This window comes from Onychostruthus taczanowskii, unplaced genomic scaffold (genome assembly GCF_017590055.1).
Source record: "Onychostruthus taczanowskii isolate IOZ18803 unplaced genomic scaffold, ASM1759005v1 scaffold46, whole genome shotgun sequence".
NCBI lineage: Eukaryota > Metazoa > Chordata > Aves > Passeriformes > Passeridae > Onychostruthus > Onychostruthus taczanowskii.
This window is the reverse complement of record NW_024502125.1, coordinates 5,242,381-5,267,219: the sequence shown is the minus strand read 5'-3', so window position 1 is coordinate 5,267,219 and position 24,839 is coordinate 5,242,381. Positions and strand designations below refer to the sequence as shown.

Below are 24,839 nucleotides of genomic sequence, written 5' to 3'. Positions count from 1 at the left end.
TATGCCTAGGAATGACAACAGAGAACTATTCAAATTACTTTCAGGGTAATTCAGAGACCTCACCTATAACTCTTCGGTGTAAGTTCTGTCAGCAGAGAACATTTTTACATCTTTCACTGAAGGAAATTTCACCATATAACCTTTTATTATCAGGCCCTAATTACTTGCTTTTGAAAAGATGTTTTTGTGAGATTTAGATTTTAATGTTACTATTCGATTACTACGTATCTCCTGATTACAACAGCTTATTAAACATCAGGCATTCTTTACTTAAATGGTGTAAAAGCAACTCCTTTCTCCTAAAACACCAAAGCAAAACCTTAGCACACTGAGAACATCAATATCAATATAGAAAACTGAATCACTGTGCAAAAATATTTCAGAAGACAGTTGATTAATGCTTTTCCTATAGGAGAAGACTTTTTGTATTTCTGCACCAAGAACTTCCCCTTTTAAAGGCCTGCAGCTGCACCAGGCTCCTCCTGGTTTTTGTACACTGCAGCAATGCCGCCAGGTCAACATTGTGGAAAACCAACAGACCAGCCTTTCACTGTGGGCATTTTTATGTCACATTATGAGCTGGGGTTCAGATCTGAGTAAAACCTTTCTTCTTCCTTGGAAGCAGCCCTTGGGACAGGAGGTAGGGCAGAGGCTTGTTTAGCCAGATGAAGGCATGCTGTTTAGTTCTGACAGTCTCCTGTGCAGCTGCTGTTGTGCCATATTAAACAAGAGCATATACTAACAAAACCACTTTCCATTGCAAAGCCTGAAACTATCTACTCATTTCCTAGCAAAATAGTGAAAAAAGCTTTTAAATAGTGCTGAAGAAACAGGAAATTAAGCAGCTATGATCAATGAGGTGGCACTGCAACGGGCTCCTATGGAGCTGCACAACTGAGCAGCAATATTTTAAGAGAGGAAAAGAAAAAGGGTAAAAGGGTAAAAGCAGGGAGGGACTAGCTTTGCAGTGCAGCACAGGTGGGCTGCATCCCCAGTGGCACTGATCCTGATTGTTTTAACCCTCTGCAAAACCACAGGGTATTAAGAATCAGTCCAGGGACACTGCATCAGCCAGGCACCCTGCCTTTTTTGGTCACTTTTCCATGTGTCGATATGCTACCTGAACATTTCATATGTTAAATACCTGCACAAATATACTAGTGTAGCTTCAGCCAAGAAGGTTCTCCCATATGGAAATTTTTCCTGACAAACCCAGCAGGGATGCTACCAGGTTACCACTCATCCACTCATGCGCTTTGGTCACTTTGCCCCCTGACAGACAGGTGAAGGGACTTGGCAGCTGCACAACAGACACCTTCAGCCTGTGAAGTGATTCACTAATACCATTTTAATCAGATGAGAGCTCAAGAGATGGGCTCAGGCCTGCTGACACGGTGTTTCTGGCACTCCACACTGGCTATAGGAAAAGTGTGAGATGCTGAATGGAGCATTGCTTATAGTGCCCACAGCACAGGGCCTCAGACTTGCCTCTAAAGTTGCTCTTCAGCCCCCTGGATGGCTGCCAGACCCACCAAATGCAAGCAGCTGACCAGAGGCAAGTAAGTCTTTGTCCAGAAAGAAAGGGGAGACTTTGCATGCCCTAGTGTCTTGGAAATGGCCTCTGGCCCACTCATAAATGCTGCATGAGAAACAAAAGAAAAATTCACAGTATTATGAAGATCAATGCTTTAAAAATGCTACCAGGACACCAAAGTTGGTGCAGGTTAACACAGCCAGATGTGTTTTGGGGCATGTTGGAAGCATGGCTGTTGAGAGGGGGAGGGTTGCCAGCAGACAGTGCTCTGAGGCAAGCGCACACCTTCATACCTTCAATCACTGCAGGTGACTGCTCACATGTATAGAATTGTCTCAGGGTACTACAAGGGTATGCACATACCATAAGAAAAAATATTTCCCTAATCACTGCCTTCCCCAAGCTGAGGAAAGGATAAGGTCCCTAATCTCATGTTTCTTTTCCCATGTATTATGCAAATTGTAGACACTTATTCATAACCAAACCTATGTAAACCTCTGATGACATTAGTGCTGTTGCAATCTGGAAACAGAGACAGAAACACAGTGCAGGGGACTACTGGTGGGACTCGCAACCATTATGTTTTACTACCCCTCAAAAAAGCCACAATTTAACTCAGTCTATTAGTTCAATGTTAGGAATTTTGGGGTTGTTTATTATATTGGTACGATCTTACTGCTTAGACTTCTCTGAAGTGTGAGCCTGCAGACTGCTTTTTTTAAGAGAGGAGATGGTAAATTCACCATTAGTTTTTAACAATTTTTATGTATGTGGAGAGAGTGCCCATTAGTTGGGAGGGAAGAAAACGTGTAGACTCAAAGTAAAGTCAGTCCCAAGCCTTGAAGTGACACTGCTGTCTCTTTGCTGGCTGCCAGCTGTGTAAAGTCACCACACTCTGGGGGCTCCCACGTGGTGGTGTCAACCCAAGCAATTAAGTCAAGACAAAGCAACTTACAGGGGAAAAAACAAATGTTTACATTTTTTTCAGCAGTACAGAGGTAAATAAAGACTCTCCACTCATCGGGCCATTGCTCAGGCTCAGCCACTCTCACGTTTTACCTTAAAACCCAAAAAAGCACTGAGTGTTTTTAATCTAGGATGACCCAATAAAAGGCTCAGTCAATGCTCCTCAGTGAGAAATTCAGTTGTGGTGGTAAATTCAAGGAGGCTTCTGAATCAGGGAAGAAAGGTCATATTAAATATTCTGTTCTTAAAAGAAGCAGAGGACAAGATCCCATCTATTTCCTACCACTCACCATAACCTTTCCCACTGCTATTCAACCAGGGAGTGCCATTGCCTCCAAACCACCAATCACTCATGCTGGATTAGCAGAAAGGGAATGAAATATAACTATAGCTCAGTAAGGGAGGCCAAAACAACCACCTCCCTTAGCTTAAACAGAGGTAAAAGGGCTGCAGGTCACCTTTTTCATGGCCTTACATTTCCTCAATACTGATCCCGTAGTACAAACAAAGCTTCAGTTTGGGGGTGGGGGAGAGGAGCTGCAGAGGAACTAGGAAAAGGCAAATGGAGATGCAGGAAGGGGAGAATTTCCTGTGGTTTCATGAGCTATTCAGCAGCATAGTGCAGGGCATCTGTACTGGGTAAGAAAGCACAACTCAAATCCACTTATTTCCTCACCACCACATCAGGAACACCAAAGACAGAAGTTTAGCAAAAGTTAGTCCCTCTTCTTGACAGAGCTATTTTCATCTTTTTTTCTTGTGTTTGAGTGAGAACACAGCATTAGCTAAGTTTAAATGTTTTCCTTGTGTTTGCATTCTATATGAAAATTGCAGCATCTGTCTTGGCTCAGAGGTCTAGAACCCAGGGCAGGGGTGCAAATAAGTGCTCAGCATTTCACCTACGTTGGTAGAAGTAAGAGACCTCAGTCTGCACATGTGTCACAGTAAAATGTTTCTCAGTGGGTAGCATGGGAGTCTCTCTCTCATAAAGCGCTGTTTGCTGGAAGAGATTTATGCTTGTCAAGATAATCAACTGCCAAACTTGATCACTGAAAACCTGAAATTTTTGTTTATTTTTTAATTCATTTTAATCTGCTGTGTGTCTGCTGTTTTCAAGTGCCCACCTTGATAGTGCAGGAGATGAGTCAACCACCGAATCTAACAAAACACTGAAATCTTCATTTTATTTCTTTGAAGTTACTAATGGTCTCCCTCAGGCTCAATAGCAATTTAGCACTTGAACTTAGTTTTCCTTCCCTGGCATATTCCAAGACAGGAGTTCCCTTTGCTTGAACTTTCAGCAGCCAAGTGTGTATCAGATATCATGCTGGCATTGGGCCATATAGGTTACAGGAAGCACTATACTGCAGACAGCAAAAGCAGTTCAGACTGTCAGGATTTACATCAGAAATCCCTCTCCCTCCCTTTTTTCTTTCTTCCCACCCCAAGAATTCGGAATTCTGGCATCAGAAAAGAAAAACTCTGAGCTGAATCCAAAGAGGAAATATGCTTTTTGAAAAATGCATGCTCTGCATTTTAGAAAGACAAAGAAGAAGCTTCCTTGCCTTCAAGGGCAAAATCACTCTTGCTTTGCCCTCCTACTGCTTGGGCTCCCTGTCTGTTCAACAGCTTCTGCTGCCAGCAGGCAACATCAGCTCACAAGGTGCCTGCTTCCTTATTCACTCGTTTGTCTTCATCTCAGACAAAATAATGCCTTTGTACAGCATGATGCCACCTATAAACAAACATCCTAAACTGTGCTGCAACTACTGTAATCTTTTCTGTTATGGTCTGAATTATGAAAGAGCTCTAGCAGCCTCATGCCCCTTCTACCACAGCTTGTGTCTCCTGCTTTTTTCTCCCCTCTATGATGAAAGGCCTGGCTGACCTCCCACTTCCTCCCCAGCTTCCTCCTTCGCAACTCCACCGGCCTTCTTAACTTCCAGCAGCCAGGAGTCTGCAGTCGCATGGCTGCACACACCATGAGCCCACCCTGTGTGGCTGGATCCTACTTCACCCACCCCCACAACCAGCTCCAGAACCTCATACCCTTCAGATGGTTCCTATCACATTCTACTCAGGCCACCTTCCTAATCACCCAGACTCCCAAAATTAAAACGATGCCAAGTAAGTATAACAGGCTGAACAATTTCTCAGCTCAAGAGATGTAAAACAAACTCTTTCAGCAGTGAAGACAGATTGCTATACACACAGCTGGTTTGAAACCGAATTCCACCTCTTCATTTTAGAAAGCTGGAGAGAAGTTTCTTTGTATTTGAGGGTAAAATCGTACTCCTGCAACTGAACTATTGCCAAGGTCCTGCAGCAGCTCCTGATGCAGGAACCCTTCAAGATACCAAGAAGGGAAAAGAAGACATGGAAAGTCACAGAGAGAAATCATAAAAAGGTCAGAACAAAGAATGCAAAAGAGCTCTTGAGACACCTGAGAAGAGAAAGTATTGTGGAATAGCTATCATTGCCTGAGAATTTGCAGGGCAACAGTCAGGGAGAAAAGCAAACCTCTCAGATCTTGGAAAAGAAGAAGCTGAGCCATTCCCCAGCAATGCTGGAGGAGAAACTTCTGGGGTGACAGAGAGAGGCCCAAAGCTGCAGCATCTGGGCCCAAACAGACAGACTCAACTAAGTATCCAAGGGAACTTAATGCTCTCTGGCCTGCCTGCAGCAGCCTTTGGAAACACAAACCCCTGCTTTGGCTGACTGGACACCTACCTGCTAAAGATGCCAGTGGCACAGCCAGCTAAGCCACACGACAGCAAAATGCAGCCATATATTCACCTGAATAAACCAGAGACACTCTGTGGTGTGCACCTGGCACAAAGCAGGTCTTCTGACAGATGCAACCCAATTTCTACATGCTTCTGTCACACCCCATTACAGCTAGGAGACAGTGGACTGTGAACAGAAGAAGAGATGAAAAGGGGGTAACCCATGAGAGACCTCCCAGATAAAGCCATAAACATCCTGGAAAGATTTTAGAGAAGAGGAACTATTTTATCCTCTTTTGGTAAATGTTCCTGGCAAGGCAGCCCTGCTCCAGCACAGTAAAACAGAAGTAAAAAAAAAAAACCTGAACTCCCAAACCCATTAGCCTTCCTGACATGTCAGCTCCATTTCCCCACTGTTCTCCCCAAAGACTTTGCAGGCACATGATGTCGAGCTCCCCACAAAAAACCACAGGGGCTTGCTCGAGTTCTGTGATGTAATATTAGTGCAGCTAATTTAGCTTCCTCCCCCTGGTGTGCAGTCAGGGCGCTGCTGGTGCATTGTGGCTCAGCTGCCAGTCAGGCAGACACTGGCTGTGGGGAAGGGGTTGTGTCTGCCCAGCCATGGCAGAGGCCAAAAAAGGAAGCCAAGTTGCTGATTATGAACTTCATAAAGGAAACTAGCAGAGATGAAAGCCAAACTTGGTTTAGGCTCTGTCTTAAGCTCTCCCCACCCTCCTCTGAGGCTAAGTTATGTTTATATTATATTAGTTAGCAACGAAGTGAAGTACACAAGCCCAAATAAGATTTGTAAATACATATGCGGCTACACTATAGACATATCAAGATATGTCAGTACTGGATCACCAATTATTTACTTCCTATAGCTACATGATTACTGTGAAAGTTTACTTTGAATGGATTCTTGTCAGTTAGCATGTAATAATATCCTTTCTCCTCCAGCCTCTGCATTTCAAGTGATTCACAGACTAAAAGTAGAGTACTTTCCCTAAAAAGACACACAAATGAAAGTCTGCCTGGTCTTCCTGCTTCTGGATAGTAATTATCTATTCAATTACATGTCTCCATTCTCTGCACTCTAATGCAGAGAAAACGTGCTTACCCAGATGAAACAATCTTCAAACATCTCCAAAACCAGGACTATTGATTACTGTTTCTACAGCTGCAGAATAAATGGTACTGAAAGTAAAGTGGTAGAAGTTCTTGCTCCACAACAAAGGAATTACAGGAGTTTAAACAATAGCCATATTTTCTTCCTTTATGGCCTTGTATTTCTCATTTTCTGCCACAAAAATAATAAAAGAATCCCTATGGTCCAGATACTTGTATGGCTTTCTCCTGTTGATCTAAATGACAGTTTGTATGTTTGTCCAAGGGCCATAACAGAAGAGATGTTGCTTTCTCTTCTGAAATTTCACTGTAGGTATCATCCACAACAGATCTTGCTAGACTGGAAAGATATATCTGGTGTCTGTTATTGTTTTGTCATAATGAATTCCAGTAATAAATTAGGTTGTTGTATGTTTTTAATTATATTAAATCTCTATCGCAAAGATATAGAGATTTTAAATGAGATTAAGTCTGCAAGATCCTGAGTTCCTGTAGATGACTCTACCATGTGTGCATCTCATGTTTAAAAAGGAGATGTTTGGCATACTTGCAGATATTGTACTGATATAGGCTGATTAGCAAAATTGTTTTGTGAATTCTTCTTGTATACTTACTAAAAACATAATTGTTCACATTAGAAAGAATGATGCTATGCTTAAAATTATTAAGGTAGGGTTATAACTTGTTGTCTGGTCAGGACATTAGTTTATCTATCATAATCCCTGTATGAATTAGCCATGCTGACAACTGTCCCTTTTAAGCACCTTGCTTAAGCATTTTTCAAAACTCAGGAACTGGCGAAGTTTAAATTAGCAGCCATCATTAGTCAAAGGAAAATAATTGCAACTAAATAAGCAGATGCTGTAATACTACTGGCAGAAAAGTAGCAATGGACCCAATAAAATTAATCTTGAGGAAACGAACTGTGAGCCACAAGATGCCTGGCTGTAAATACTGGCAGCAACGTTTCACTAAGGTGACCTTTCTCTTACCCAGTTTCATGCCGTGTCATTTATCTGAATTGCAGGAAGAGAAGTGCTTCTATGCTTGGTACAGCTCAAGAAGGACTGATCTACGCCTTAACACATAATTAAATGCTTTGTCAACTGTACTGTTCAATGTTTTAGGCTGCAAATCCCATTATGGGTACAGATGGATTGATAATAAAACATAAAACTGTCTCAGCATGCATTTTCTCACAAACACATGGTCTTCAGAACACTATTCCAAAATACAAGAACCTTCTACCTGCAAATCCTAGGTGATAGACTAGGTATTTTGAGACGGTATCAGAGTTTTAAGTAAAGTCATCTTTTCAAAAGACCCAAATCTGACATGCCAAAGATCTATTTATGCTGCTAAGCAATCTCTCCTATAAAAATGCCCCTCCAAAAGAAAACAAGTAATAATTGCATCTCCTGGAAAAACAGTCATGCATTATTTCTGAAGTACAGAGAAAGAAAGCAAGAAACTATCAACTTCCCCGGGTTTAATCTGCACTGCCAAGCTGCCTCTTTGTTACACTGCTTCTGGCAAATTCTGTACACCAGGACTCACTACAGCAAAACCTGTCATATTCATCTAAAGGACCTGATACACTAATTGTATGCCATCATATGAATAGAAGCATCTTTAGCCAGTCTAGGGATATAATTCTGCTCCAGAAGCACAAACCTTACATTGTGGGTGACATGAAGTAAGTGTTATGCTTCCACAGTGAAGACGAATGAAGTAGCCAACAGTGAGAGCCACTGTGGGAGTGGTCCAGGAGGCAGCATCAGCCAGTCTCTGGCTTGTAACACTGGCTTTGGAGGGTTGCAGCAGGAAGTAAAGTCAGTCTTCACCTACTTCCCCATGTGTATTTAGAATAAGATTATGGTAGGTCTCAACTAAGCAAATGAAACCATCCAAATTCAGATAAAGGTCTGAATATCTATCATTACATCTCCTGTTTAGGTACAGCCATCACAGACATGTTTGGCCACCTCAGTGGAGGTGAGAAGGGGGAAAGCTGGATTCACATTTCAAGCAAAACAAGTTAGAATCTATTTTTTTGTTGTGATTAAATAATTTTGCGAATTGAAAACATCTGCTTAAAAGTCCCACTGAGATAAAAAGAGGAGGGGGGCCTGCTCATTCCCTCCCTCCTCACAAGTCTCTGAGGGCTGCCAGAGGCAGGGCAGAAGACCACTCTCCTCCTCCAGATGACCACACACACAGAGAGCACAAAAGATGAAAACCGTTTTCCCCGTGGCTCAGTGGCAACTACAGAAAAATGAATACTTCTCTAACTAAGGCTGTCCAGGGTTGGTTTACTAACAGTCACTTAATCTCTGTAAAATCTATGGGTTTAAGCAGAAACACCAAATCTCTAGAACAAATTCATCTTTTCAGGCAAAGCACAGCTGATCCTTGAACAGTGAAAAGACAAGCTCACCGGGCTATGTAACTGCAGCTGAACAATAAGCTGGCGAAAGGAAAGGTTTATCTCAAGGTATCACTTGTCAAGCTCACAGCTTTGAAGGAGGCAGCTTCACATGAAATGCTGGAGGAACTGGGTGTGAGACTATAACCAGTTCCTAGCCCTAGGGTGGTTTTTACTCTCACCACAGTCATGAAGCCTTTGAGACACTAAGGAAACTGCCTTTGGTCCATGGAAAAATTACTAAAGTAGTGAGAGGGAGATAGACTGCCTTAATATGAGTATTAACTTTGTTCTCTGCTGGTAGCAAAGGACAAAACCAAAAGTTTTTGTAACTGAAAGAAATTCAAACAGAGGGAAAAAAAATGAACAGCAAACGAAAGCAATACTGGTCAGTTCATTTTGGCACACATTAGGCTGCAATTCTGCTGCCAATGTCAATGTATTACATGCTGTGTAGCTATAAATTTCAGTTATGTTTGAATAAACACCAGCATATAGAATCACTTTGGGTCTGCCTAATGCAGTCTGTCTGCAGGCAGGCCAGAATTACTATGTTTCTTCATCTGAATCACCCCAAAATTAAAAGTTCAGTTGCTATCAAAGTGCACGTACCTGCAATCCCTTGTAGCAGCCCACAGACATTAAAAATACTTTTCTTCATAATACTCTGCACACACATAGTAAAGACAGATACAAATGCCACGGTGCAGAGAATCATGATTCCCATGGCTAGGAAAATAGCGGTTGCCTGCCAGAACCCACTGGCAATCTCACTGAAGTTTTCAGCATAAGGACCACAAAGTGTGTCTCGTCTAGAGAACTGCATGTGGGAGATCCTGGTGCAGCGCCCGTAGATGCCCAGCGTGGGACGGTAGGGCTCCTGCTGTCCCCCCGTTCTGTTGTCCACCTCCTCGGAGGCTGAAGGCTTTGCTCTGCCAATCAGCCAGTCTGCACTCATGAAGGCAATGAGCTCTGCAAAAGCCACCACGATACTCAGGAGAGTCCATAGCATCGACCGACACGTTACAATGACATGACACATATTGATGTCCAGTGCTTGTGATCAGTGCAGCACACTTAAAATCCAGAAAAAATGAAACTGAAAAAGGAAAAGGACCCTAAGACAATCACTGTGGCTGCTCTGCCTACTTTCTCAACTCTCTCACGAAGGCCAAGATGAAGGTTCTCAGGAGAAGAGGTGAACAGCCTCAAGTCTTGCAAGCAGTGCAATCATTTGCTCTCTCTGTTTAGTTCCTCCTTTTTTCTTTCTGGGATGCTGAGCTCTGAAGTATGCGTTTCTTTCTTAACATTCATACTGGCACATGACACTGCAGGCTGGTGGGGGAGGCTACAAGGACTGCCCACTGATTGACATCATACACCTACAAGAAAAGAGAAAACACATCAGCAGCGAGAAATAAGTCATTTCCACCCCCACAACAAACCAAGATCTGGCACAGATTCACATCAAAATACAAAACTCTAACAAGGGCTGGTCAGAAAGAGTCTGCTGGAAACCTCCCTGATTTGTTGCAGGGGAGTAATTAATCTCCCTCCCACTGCTGCCAATATTTACAATATCTGCTGTGCCCTATCCCATGGTGGGTGTTTGTCAAACACTTTGCAAGCAAAGGTCTCAGTAACACCCAGCGGTCCCACCCACTCCTACCACCACACCCCCATCATCTTCTTCTTGTCCAAATTACCAAGGGTGCTGGCAGTCACCCAGCAAAATGTTTGGACTCATTTAAGCAGTTTCACAGATGTGCAGCTCCTGCCTTCACTTTGGGGAGGCAGCACAGCCTGTCTTTGGGACAGAGGCTGAGCACAGCTCCACATGCCATGGGCATCCAGGTGCAAGGGGCAATGAAGGAACCTTGTTCCAACCTTCTGGGTTTCTGCTGACTGCAGTTGAGCCAACCCCGCCTCAAGAAGAGGTGAACAAGGTTACAGTTGCAGACAGCTCACCCTGTGATGTGGTGACCCCTTTGAAGCTTGGATTTTGCAAGGAGTGGTGCCTCCCTGGGTCTGGGATCAAGGTTGTTTCAGGAAAACAATCTGCCTGCAGATATGTCATACACCTCATCTTGAACTGCTCCCAGCCCTGGCAGCCTCTCGTGACTTATGCCATTGTAAACAGGAATCTATGGAAAAGAGCCCCAGTCACCACCAAGGAGCCAAAAGCCCCAGTCAGAGGGGTTGCTAGCCAGACTTGAGCTTCCCCACTCCCCTCAATTCCCCTCCTCCACAGCCCTGTGTATGCTGTGACTGCAGCAAAATGTTCCCCAGGGCTTTCCCCAAGCCATTATACTGCCTTTCAACAGTGGCTGATGACATTCCCAGAGTTACACTTATCTTAGTACAAGAGGCAGAGATCACTATACTTCCAACTCCTATCCAAATATCGGTCTCAAAATAACAAACAGGTCATCCCACACGCCTCTGCTCTTGAACTGAAACAGTGTTGCCTGAAAGCAAGGGTGGGAGCAGGAAATGCCCTCATGTTACCCTCTCCATGATGAGAATGTAGCACTTTGAAGTTTTCTTCACCAAACCCCAAATACTGACATTGAACTGGAGGCAAGAGTAAAGAACCACATCTGGACCTCACTGCTCTGCTGCTGAAGACACCAGATGCCAGAAAAACAGGCATCCCCAATATTTTTTTAGGTTTGTCATGGGCTCAGTATTTAATTTCTTAGAAGTTCTGAGTCGGGTGGTTGAATATTAGTCCCACTGAATGCAAAATGAAACATATACACACAGCTTCACACATTCAGAATTTCATCCAGAAATTTCTACTCCCTCCTATATTAGACATAGTGAATCATCTGCAGGATTTCATCCAGCAATTTCCACTCCCCCTGTACTAGTTGTAGTGAATTGTCTAGATCTGCAGATTCCTTTGGTAAAAGAGGCTTAAAGCTGATGTGCCAACAACAGAATTTGTCTCCTGTAGTTCAGTGTTATGGTATTGCCTTTAAAAAAGGTCTTTAGACATAGTAAGCAGTTCCGCTAATTTTTCATTTTTTTGGGGGAGAGCATTAAGTTTTCAAGCAACCTGACATATGAACGACTTGAATACACCCTTTGTAATAACAGAGAGCTGAAGTGTCAGCCTGCCAAAGAAAGTTAATTTGCTCAGTATTTCCACTTAAAATAATGACTGGAATGTAGAAAATGTCCACTACAGACCGATATTCTTCTGATGTCATCTGCATGACTAAAGAGAATTTAATTGAAAATTCCTTAATTTTTTAAAAGTATGCTCCAAAAAGCTATAAAATCTGTATTTCTCTGCAAGAACTGCACCTATATAAACTCTTCATCTTTGTAATTCCAGGATTTTCAGTGAGGTGGAAGGGACGTAAGAGCTGAACACCCATAATGGTTGTTACTGTTGACTCTGTACCGTTTGATATAAAACACCATTTAGTGAACACAGGTTAAAACAAAGTTCATGTTTACTTAGGTAGGTGGATATTCTAGATGAACACTGGCAGCCATAAAATGTATCACTGATAGCAAACATGGGATGATATACTAGAAGAAAAGACCGAATCATGGGGTTCTTTCCCAACTGAAATGTAAGCGCAATAAAACGCAGCAAAATTTTATGACTGTATTTCCAGAAAAGTCACTGCATGAACAAAACAGCCTGTCTAAATCTGACATGAGGTCATGTCAAATCTCAGGAGTTCACTTTGCTGTTGTTGCAACTAAAGGAAACTTTGCAGCATCTAAAAGTGAGGTAGTAGATGTCATTGAGAACTACAATTCAATTGAAAATACTGTGATTTGGCTTTTCCTAGGCAATGAGCTCTTTATTTTGGTGCAAAACATACCAAGAGTCAATGAAATACCAATGTACCCTCATCCTTGAGAGAACTTCTGCATAAGCTTTTCTGTGCACTAGTGACATGCTCAAAGGAGAGCACCTGCAAGTCCTTTTTGTCAGACAGACAAAAACATTTAAAGTAGGATGGTGAGCACAGAGGAGGGGCAGAGGCATTTCTTTCTGAGACTTAGTAAGGAAAAATTGCAGATAAAGTACTGAAGACAAGTTCCAGCTCAGTTGCATTTAGGTAGTTAACCTTTTCCTCCCAACAACCTCTTCCCCCTTTTCCTCCCAACAACCTCCTCCCTCCAATGGCTTTCCCAATGAACCTAACCATCTCCCGTGTGGCTCCAACAATACATTTGTGCTATACATGGAAGCCTTTCCAGCTACAGGCTGTGCTAAATAACTGTGCTTCATAAAGCTTCACTCTGCTCACAACCCTGCTTTTTTTTTTCTCCATTTTCATTCAACAGAAACTCAAACCAGGCCCTTGCAAGGCTGAAAACTAGCTGTTTATTCTTCCTCTCACTTTCCCATCCCTCAACAAGTTTTTTCCATGACAGAACCCTATGTTCTTCACAGCATGCCACTCGGCATCCACTTCTGACTGACTGTCAAAATATTTGCTTTGACAACCCAAATTCAAAATACACAATGATTCTTTAACCCTTTTGGTATTAACTCATTCAAAGTAATCCTCGCTGAAGAAGCAGAATACAAGAAGTAGCCCCACCTCATAGTCATTTGAGCCTCTCCCTATTTTTACTACTGCATTCAATCACACTGGTGTAGAAGGAGGCCATTCATGCTGGGAAACAGCCCTGCACAGCAAGTGCCCACATGAGCCACACACCACAGCAGCATGAGGGTCTTGGCAATGCCATTCTGGCCCACCACATAACCCACATTCCCTGTCAGGACAGCACAGCTCTTGGATGGCTCAAACTAAACCTTCAGCCTCATTTACCTTGGCTACCAGAACCATGCTCTGCATTAAGGGAAGTCTAACAGAGTGAAAAGATGTCAATGAGAACATCAGATCCTCAAAGTATCCAAAGAGAGTAAGAGTTCTCAAAAGCAAAAGTCTTTTGGTTATTTTAATTTAACAAGTCAAGCCCACTTAAAACGTTGCTAAAACTTTCTTTCTCTTCAGATTAAATATTGACAACCAGATGCACTGCCTCCAGTCTTACTTTCACATCTCTAGCTAGGACTATTCAACTGTTGCCTTTTATTATACAAAATGTCTATGTTCAAAGTATATAAACAACATATATTTTTCTGAATAGGATAAAGAAACAAAATTGCCTAATTTTACTTACACTGCCGAAAACAGAAAGTGAGAAGCTTATCCAAATTATGATATTTGAATTAAGGTCTTGATTTTGAAGATGTTGAGCTGCAGGGTTTTGCTTTGGCATGCCAGGTAGATAGAAAGGAACAGCTGCAAAGCACAAATCTGAGGCTGTTTATTTTAAAAAGGTGTCTGACAAGTAGCATACAAGAGAACCACCAGTACCTTGCAGAGCAATGTTGTGGCCAGTCCTTCATGCTGCCCTTATGATTTAACTGAAGTCCGAGGCTTGGACTATGATTCAGCTTTTGGCCTTTCCAGTCTGGTTCTGTCAGCTCAAGAGTGAGAATAAATAATTTTTAGATAAGAGGCCTTCAGCTTGGCTTAAGCAAACAGCTGAATGGAAGGCCACACAGACTGCTGAAGCCATCCCAGTTTATAAAATAAATCCAAGCACAGTTAGACATTTTCTTCTGAAGTTTGTTGGGGTCCAAAGTACAACAACATAGAGGAATTTCTAAATTTTGTTTACCATACACAAACTTGAGCATCTCATAACGCAAAAAGTGCAAATCTTGGAAGCCTGGGTTCTGCTTTCTCTGAAATGTTTTTTCATTAGCAGCCATAAACTCTCTGAATACGCTTTGAACTACGAGAGTGGAAGTGGCTCTTATTTGTGTTGATGGTTACTGACTATTTAAAGCAAACAGAAAGAGGCTCACACACTAAGACTCAATTACCTCAAGCTGACCCCCACCCAGGTTGACATGAGCTCCCACTTTAAAAAGCTTCCATCCTTAGGTGTTATTGGACAAGCAAACTGTTCAGTTGTGAGCTTACCCTGCCCAGTGGAGTGAGACAGCCATCAAACCACCAAGATAAGAGGGACTGCACTTAAGACAATGTGGTATGAGCACTAGAAATTGTTCATTTTCTGGATAAGTGATAAATGTTGGTAAATAAACTTCTCCTCCCACTCAGTCCTCTCACCATTCTTACAAGAACTGCTGTTCAGAAGAAACAGGCAGGCTTCTGCCAACTTCCCTGCAGTCCTCAAAGCAGCAGACCAGACAACAAGCAGCATTTGTGAGGAGACAGAAGGGTGCACCTCTGCATTTCTACCTCACACACTTAGAGGTGACTTGCAAATGTAAAAAGAAGTACGTTAATCACACTCCCCTGTCACAACAGAACAGCGACAAGGAGTAGTACTTCGGGAAAGACCAGTTGTCCCAAATGGTTTGGTGTAGGCTCTCTTTGCAGACCACAAGGAGCTCTGGTGGCACTGGTTTCTGATAAGCACTGCATATTCACCACAGGAAGCACCTGGACCAAGAAGAGGGAAGGACACTTCATTGTGCCTTTGTTTCATTTTCTAAATGTAACACATTTCAAAGTGATCAAAAAGATTCAGTGTCAGATAACAAAATGGAGAAGGTCCTTTAAAGCTGAAGTGGTTGCACAGCTTCAGACAAATAGGTGAGAATAAACAAAGGATTCTCCATTCACCTACAAATTTTCATCAAGTCATTGCCAACCTAAACAACATTCCAGAACAGAGCTTTTTACTTGGAGAACAAACAGTAAAATTTTGATTAATCTTCACTTGTGAAATAGAGTGAATATATGCATATCTAATGAATATTTAACCATTATAAACCTGCACAGGCATATTAATGAGTGCATTATTGTGATAGGTGGTTGAAAACACATCAGACTAAACAAATGAATTTTAATGGCAATAGAAAGAATGTAGCCTTATGATGCATAATGTCTTATTCCTGCTGGCACAAGGTAAGATATAAAATGGAAAACAAAAATATTTTTCAAAATAGTCAAAACTCAGGGAAGTATCCTAATCAAAACACTATTTCCTTGTCCTTCCTTTAAATTATCCTGTTTACTTCAGCCTCTCCCTACCAAAGGAATGTAGATGTAAAATTTTAATTAAACTATCCCTCATGTGCCCAAATATTATGTACACCAAGTGAAAAATAAATGTATAAAACAAAAGAAAATAATTCTGACAGTGACTGTTGATCTCGTAAAGCTGGACATGATGTTTATTCCATTTAATCTTCCAAGTGCTATGCAATATGACATCTAATTACAGGTGAATTTGTTTCTAGAATACATCACTGTAAAAGAAACAAATATAAAACTTCTTTCCAACTTAAAAAATAAAAAGGCAGTTGAAATGTACTATTCTTTTTCTGACCTCATTAAAAGCTATGGCAAAACTCCCACTGACTTTAATGGGGCCAATACATCACTGAAAAATCACTACAAGAATGAAAGTTTCCAAATTTTCAGACCAACTACAGGGGAGGTTTAAACACAGAATTCATTTCCCTCTTCCCTCATCCAGACAAAACTCTACTTATTGCCCCCCCACTAAGAGGATATCAAGCTAACTTAGATTTCCAGCATTGCCTCTGAAGCGCAAATTCTCAAGCTGGAGATTTGTTCCCTTGCTCTGTATTTATTGACTTACAACATTCCTTAAATCTGCAGCCATTACGTTGTGTTTTGAAAATTTACTTGGGATCTTTTGTAATTCCAAAATTTATTAAAGCCTACAATGTTAAGAAAAGCTAATGTGTGGTATTTCTATGTTGTTTCTCAGGAGAAAATTACACATCACAGCAAAAATCATCACTAAGGGAGCAATCTTGGCTACAATTAGTGATAGTCTAACTGCTCAGGAATTTACCAACTGGGAGCAGAATCATGACTTTTCTGTCCTAGTTTGATTCCTCGGTAGTTCACTGAAGTCTCAGTCTTCAGAAGTCTCATCTGAAGATGTCTTTCTTGGTTACCTACATTATCATATATGCAAGCAGACTCAAATATTTATTGTGTTGTGATTACTTCATAAAACTCTTAACTAGAGCTCTTAAAGGAGTCTGATCAGGAAAAAAAAATGGAGGGTAGGAGAAAAATGGGAAGTCAGAAGGAAGGAACTACTAATATTTATAATATTTATACTAATATATATATAATAAATCCTTGCTATTTTTATACTAAGGATTTTTACTTTACCAGGAACCCAGACTATGGCTATTTAAATAGTTGTTGGTGTATGCGTAAGCTAGAGCATCAGAACAAAACCACATGTAATCTGTGCTTGTTGTAAAAAACATTTCACCCCCATGAGTTCATTGTGACAGATTTGGAACTACTCTTAACAATTTATTAATATTGTACTAAGATATTTATTATACTAATACACTGGTTATTGTTTAATATGGGACTAGTGAGAAAAACAGGCAGGAAAGGAAAGAATGACTCAGTTGTGACACTTCTCAGCAAACTCTAGGGAATTGCTTACTAAAAAGACAAAACCAGCTCAGGAAAAGCTTCACAAATACAGCAGATCAAAGACCTGAGGATTGTTTAGGAAGGAACATTCTTTCAAACTGGAGGGAAGAGAAGTTGTTTTAGACAAACAAGCTTAAGAGAAAGGCACCTATGGGATGTGTCTATTGAAGTTAGGCCAACATGGAATACCATATTGGGCTCCTCATTTGCCCTGAGACAAAGCAGACAGCCCTGCAAACAGCCTTGGTTCCTTGAATGAAGGAAACGCCACTTCAGTTAATTCCCGAAAGGAAACCATTGCAGTATCTCCTTTCGCATTTGTGGCTCTGTTAGCAGAGCAACCACAAAGGTTATGGCTCTCCAGCCCGTCTGAAGAGCCAGGGGTGGGTCATTCTTCTGCTGAGACGAGACCTAAGGCTGTAGACCCAAGAACTGACCTTTCCGAGCAGGAAGGACCCGGAGTTGTTTGCGTTGTTACTCACTGCAAACAATCTTCTACACCAGTCCTTCCAGACTGCCGCCAGCTAGGAAGACACCTGGCAGGTATCGACTGCTCCCCAGGCTCATGGCGTGTAACACTCCCTCAGCAAGGAAAGGACACATTTTTGGCACAACAGGATCTTTGCACTTTGGATCCAAGACACACAGCTCAAGCAACTACCTGCTACGACAGCAGCAACTGATGAGATGGAGAACATATCTTGTCACAAAACACATGTAATCATTCTTGTTCCTCTTAATTCAAACTGAAAGTGAAATGTCGTTCAAAAACAACCAATACAGACAAGCACCTTGGCACAGTAATGCATAAAATGTGTGTACATTACAGGAACACCTTGACTGTGACTTTTCATTATACTTGAGCTGAGGAGAACCAGCAGTGTCTCAGGTAAGTGAAAAGGGCTGTGATGGATCAGAGCTGCCAGAGCTGCTCATCAGAGCTGCTGTTTCTATACTGGCAAGGATCGGAAGTATCTGGGCACCACATATAGCAATAAACTAGAAAAGAGTGCACAAAAAACCTTTTATCCAGAAAAAGGCAAAGTACTCAGACACTGGCATATCTCTGTGCACATCAACTAAATGTAAGCTATAGTTATTATTAATGGTTAACCTCTTGACTGTGGCCAAAGATAAGAACTGAAATGAGGTATTTTCAATACTGCATCTTTCATTCATCAGTAACTATAGGAATGTGGTGTTTAGTTGGGATCTCTAAAATGGAAGCCCACTGCAAAGATCCTGGAAAAATCTAGACTAATAGCTGAAATTCTGGAAACCTCATTTTAGAGCAAGAAGCAAAAATAAACAGATTATTTATTTTAGCAACTGGATTTAATTTTAAAGCCAAGATTGAAGATAATTCTACAAGTTGAGCCATGTGCAGAATTCTGGCTTGTTTTAATGCAGTTGGACTTGCTAGACTAGATAATACTAACAGTCCTTTTCTGTCCTTAAAATTAATAACTAACAAATGTTTGTAGAAACTGAAAAGGGCTAGAGGGGGAAGATAAGTGCATCTTTCTCAGCTTCACTTTCTCCTAAAATGCTGTCATGCCTCTGTCTCTGACATCATGCGGTTTGTATCACAGAAACACTAAGACTGGACCTGTGTGGGGATATGCATGTAAGTCTGGTAATGATCCACCTTACTGCCATAGAAATACATAGGCAAAAAAAAAAAAAAAAAAAAAAGGAAGAAAGCATAAATAACCATCCCAGTCCTCCAGATGAGATGTTCCCTCCCTCATGTAAAGAAGTCTGTAGCAATACTGTGAACTGAACCTCAATGCTGCCACTATAAACCCCAAAACTTTGGAAATTTAATATACTCTGCAGTGTTTTGCACTGTGCCAAACACTTGTCGTCCTTCAAACACAAACCTTAGCTACTCCTGTGTCACTTTGAATCTCTAGCCTTGACACACCACATGCAGATTTACCCTTCCTTCTCCACAAAGGAGGACTGTGGACACGGTCACATCTCCAATAGTGACTTTGATTTTCTGCTCACTGAGAAATGGTTTAGGTATTAAACTGTAGGTTTTTTCCCCTACAGTAACCACTGCTGAATTAGGCAATTACCACAGCGATATGTCAAAACAGCTTCAAAGAAATTCACCTGTAAAGAAACAAACTTAGCTGTATGACTAAGCTTTCTCCACTTGTGCTTCAGGGAGGAAAATAAACTTACTCCTAATATCTGTAGCAGATGATTTCCCAAACGTGTACCTCATTGAAGAGGATGAAGCTACAGATATTCATAGGCCCCACTAGATTGTAGGGAGTGGACTTACTTCAGGACAGGCCACCTTTCAACGTACTGGGTTGGTTAGTTTCTTTCAGTTCTCAGTGACATTAATTCTTTTGAAAGCAAATGCACTCTACAGACTGGTGGAAGGGTAACATCTGATTGTACTGTTACCACAAGGTAGAAAGTTCTTAATTATGTCTTTCCCATTGGGAAATGCAAATGGATCAAAATGCATATCTGAAGACCTCCCAAGAAACAGACAGATAATTATTACCAAGAAAAAAGTCCCTGCATGCTACACGCTTTATGGAAATCTCTCTGCTCTGTGAGTTTCAAACACTTAACTGAATTCTGAAAATTATCTTTAAATGTAAGATTATCTATTAGATCTCCTTACTGCATTTCAAGTTCTATGCAAGCAAAGAATTTCATGGTAAAATTAGAAGTACAGTACAAGAAACAGTTTCATTAACTGTCCATAATGGACGCTGCTGTTTAAAACTGACTCTAAAAGGTGCACTCATTGCATTCTGTATGTTGATACTGATTATTATTAGCATTAATTGGTTCTTTGAAATACATGGTTGCAAATTATAAATTTTATCTTCTGTTTCCTAATAAATGCTCTCCTAAAAACCAACTAATTTCATCAGATGCAAAATTAATTAGATTTGAATAAATTATTAATAGCATGTATAAAGCTGAAAAAAATATGGTAATTCAGACTATGCATGTACTCAAACTTATCAGAATTTTACTCAGAATTTTGTACCATGACTCCCTGATTTAAGGCAAATGTCCTGGTTTATGTAGTTGAATATTTACCTTTATCTCAGTTGAATAGGACATGCTCTTTTGCCAGTCTTTTTCTCTTTGATTATGTTAAGATTGAAGAATTAAAAGTTCAGATAATGCAATCAAATAAGCAAAACCATTTCATCCTAAAACAGAATATACTCAAAAAAACCCCCATATTTTCTCTGGGTTTTGTTTTTGTTTTTTTAAAAGATGCACAGTCCAATGTTCTTTCACTTTTGAGCAATAGAGTTATGAGTTGTCCAAAGCATCAAGGGAGAGAAAATAAAGAAAATAAATCAAAATGGACTATTCAAATATAGAGAGGACAAAAACATGCAGGTAAAAAGACCAACATTATAATCTAAAAAACAGGCTTGGGGATGGGGGGGATTGAGTTTTTTTCCTAGTGAAGCACTGCCTTACATACAGAAATGTTTTCCAATGACTGCTACCCGTTATTAAGCTCCAGATCTCTGTCAATGTGTAAAATCTTGCTATCTGACACAGCTGAAATTTTGTCTTATGTATATGTGTGTGTGTGTATATATATATATATATATATATATATATATATATATGTATCTGTGTGTGTACAGTACAAAAAGACAAAAAGCTTGGAAACATTCTACCCTTACAAAATAATTTTACATTCTTCCTGAATAGAAGTTGAATCAGGAGATTTATCTATTTCAACAGATATAAGACTAAGGATGCAAAAATTCTTATTTTATTTAACCAGCATAAATATTTCTATAAAAGTTAAATTTCAAAAATTATCATCTCAAAGCTTTAAGAAAAAAACCCATAAACTGTAACAAATTCCACAATCCACTGAATAAATCAAACAGGAAGCAAAACAGCTTCAATGCACACCCAGTACCCTGACAGTCTCCCAGCACTGTTGGATGAATGGTGTCTACAACACTTGCAGATCATCAGTTTGGCATCTCTTGTGCCAAAATGGCACAACTGGCTCCCCTTTTTATCTTTACGTCAGACAATACAATTCTACAGGAAACTGGAAACAAAACTCATTAACCTGTGTTCAGTGAATGCCATCTTCAGAAAAAGTAAGGGATTGTTTCTTTTGGAATACTGCTTATCTTTTAATTCATTGTGTAGAGTAAGAGCTGACAGATCCATCTGGTGTTCTGCATAGGATAAATTCCAAGAATACACTGGTTGGTGTACACTGCATTTACTTCACTAGGGTAAACAAGAACTCAGCAAGATAAAAACCAAAACCCAAATGAAGCATTTGAGTCCTTGCTTCTGTAATCACTTTTTCCCTGACCTGTCATGATGGCAGGAGTAACAGAAAAGAAGCTCTCAAAGCTTTTTGGAGCAGCCTGGTCTATTTGCAGCACAGAAGGAATAAAAGATTTAACTGGACTGCCTTACTATTTGGATAACGATCTCATCTGAATTGAGCTGTGAAAATACCAATTTGTTTGAGATGACATAACTGCTGTTGCAAAATCTATATTCCTCTATTAGTAGCTCTCCTAGAAAGAAGGCTTTGTTACAACACCGGAGTGGCTTTTCAAGCAGATGTTCCAGTTGGTACATATGCACAGCCAGGTCAGAGCTGCCAGCAGTGCTGCAGCAGCCTCCTCGCAAGCAGGCTGTCTTCTCACAGCTGCAACTTGTGATCTGTGCCCTTGCAAGTTCTGCCCTTGTCGGGCTGAGATCCACATCAAATGCTCGCCTTTGTGTTTGGAAAAACTCAGCATGCACCAGGCTTTGATGGTGAAGCCGTCACCACTGGTTTCATTCCTGGTGTCCTCTGCACTGAAGGTGATCCCTTGCTTAGCAGCATTATTTTAAGATGCTGCCTGAGTAATTCTGCATAGATCACAAGAAAAAAATTGCTTATCTTTTACCAAAATTCACACAAAATTCCATTTCCTCTGGACTGGAAGAGACATACACAGACCGGTGCAGAAGATGCCACAATTGGTGGCAATTTTGTTCTTCAGTGTTCAAGGTGTGTCTTTGGCTTCAAGAACATTCACATTTGTTTACTGTGCATGTTTTTTCCAAGAAAGGAAAGAACTACTTTGTTCCTTTTTTTACTATAATCAAAATCTGCTATCCTGTTTAGGGAAACGGAACATAGAAAGGAGAAGATATTAGATGGTAAAGTTATCCTTTTTTATTTTTCTTTCTTAGTATGGCACTGCTTATTTTTTTACAGTTTCAAAACCAAACTTAGGGTAATTCCTGCCCTATAAGCAGTATTTGTATTTGCGCATCATGACCGTGACCTTGGCATTGCAATTTAAGGCTTCTAAGTCCTTGCAGCTGTACTGAACTCTCCAATGCTTCTCCAAAATATTAGAATAAAAAAAGAAGAACACCAGTATTCACTGAAAAGTGTTTAACAAATTACCAGAAAAATTCTAAAGCATTTAGCAGAGTCTTAGTCCTTTTACCTAGGATACGCCCAGTAGCTTGTCCCCAACTGCAGGCTGAAATAAAAAACTGCAGAAATTGTACAGTAGCATTTCACTGGAGTGAAACACTGCTTGTAGCATGTGCACACCCCGATTCTCTGTATTCCATAGACACTGTCTTGTATGCAGGAGGGCTTAAAAACAGTTGAAACGACAATGAAATATGCTGAAAGAACAAGAATGAACACAGCTCCTTTCCCCAGATGTCGAAAAACTTCTGTGAAGTAGATTTTGGGTTTTTTATTACCTGTTACAACAACATCATATACAAATGGTCTAGGTGGTTGGTTTGTAAACAAACAAACATGACACATTAGGTTAGATTAGACGTGTGTGTCAGAAATGTAAAATTAGCATGGTGGTCACAGTCATACCCAGTAAAACAATCCTCTCCCTTGTTTTCAAACTTGTAGTTTTGTTTAAGGGTTGTTTTTTGGTTTTTTTCCACAGGAAGCTATAAAAAGAAACAATAAGCAGAAAGTACTTAAACCACAAGCAAATGGAAGGAAGAGATAAGGTGAAATACTAAAAATAAATCTGGAGCAGTTGCAAGCTGGTGAGGAAGCAAAGTAACAGTAAAACATCCATATCTTTATGCAAATGCAGTTAAAAAGAAAATAAATAAATAGGAACCAGCTGGTGAGAGGAAGAGCATGGTGGAACAAAGCACACTACGGAATGAAAACACAGGCTGTTATAATAACCTGTACAGGAAAACTACATGCATAAAAGAAGGTCAATGCAGTATTACTGTAACCTGAGACAATAACAGTGTGCTAAAATATGAAGAGGAACAACAGGAATGTTGGACATTCCACTGTACCTGTGTGGACACTGATAGCTTGCTCATACTCCAAGAGCCTGACTGCTGACAGCCAACTGAGAAAGTCTCTGCCATTCCCCAAGAAAACCCAGAAGGTCATCTCAGCAGCAGCATCACTTCTTGACAGCACTGGAGCAGAAACAGACTGACCTGGGGAAGGTCTGACACAAGACAGTGTCCTTGCACCTTACAGATTCTTTTCAACACTCACCAGTACAAAAAGTGACATTACCAGAAGTCTTATAATAGAAATGTTAAATGATTACATAGAAAAAGTGATACTGAATTCTACAAGAAGTTGTAGAAGAATGGCAGGTAATTTAAATGTGTGCAAAAGAATGGTCAATCACTGTTTAACCTTTGGAAACTCTCGGGGAATTTGTAAAAACAAGTTAATATAGAAGACTGAAATTTATCAAACAGCAGTAACATTTCTATAATGAAGAATGTAATACTGGAGGGTACAAAAAAAATCAACCTATACTCAATTAAGACAAAGAAACAGGAAACCTATAAACTCTTATAAGCAACTCTCTTAAATCCACAAAGAACATGAGATTATGGAAGTAAGTCTAACCTTTAAATGGACTGTTTCTTTAGAATGACATGCTAAACCCCAAAGCTTCAATTACTATTCCTTTGGGAGGAGAAGACCAAGAAGGGTTTTCAAGCAGGCAGTGATCCCTCTGTACAATTTAAATTACATTTTGTCTCCTGAAAATACTATGAAAAAATGCATAAAAGAATGCTGCTGAAGACAACTTGAGTTACACTAAATATGGATACATCATCCCATTTTCAAAGTCCAAATAATCCAGTTTCCTAAGGACAGGTTACCATTGAAAGTCTACTAAATGAGGGATCACAGCCTTCAAGAGCTCCATATAGCTGCTAAGATTAACAGAATTTTCCCTTCATTCTGCAGAGTCATGTCCTGAAGATCTTGATGAGCGAATACCAACATTACTCAGAAAGTGGGAATTACCCTAAGCTTGTTTGAAACCATCAAAAAACAAGTGTCTAGCAGCACTGAGAAAAATAGTGTTGACTTGTCCATTTCCTCATTTGCTTTCTAAGATAGCAGAGGGAAAAAAGCATTCATTTAGGTTTGCTGGCAGCGTACTTATGTACACCTATCACTCACAAATAAGCAATTCCTTTATAAGACAAATGAAGGATGCAAACAATTAACAGAGAAAACCTCAATCTGACTGTTTCCCCTCCCTGTCTTGGTAGACATAAGATGTATTTGCATTAATAGTTAAAAATTTGGG

At 40.5% G+C, this 24,839-nt stretch overlaps 1 protein-coding gene across 1 annotated transcript in view; it reads right to left on the bottom strand.

Moving 5' to 3' along the window:
* LHFPL2 (LHFPL tetraspan subfamily member 2) overlaps positions 1 to 24,839 on the bottom strand; it is a 116,223-nt gene that overhangs the window by 4,266 nt on the left and 87,118 nt on the right. Inside the window, exon 3 of the mRNA XM_041414723.1 lies at positions 9,392 to 10,161. Within this exon, the coding sequence (XP_041270657.1) occupies positions 9,392 to 9,821 (430 nt within the window). The 5' untranslated portion in view covers positions 9,822 to 10,161. The remainder of the gene's footprint in view (positions 1 to 9,391; positions 10,162 to 24,839) is intronic.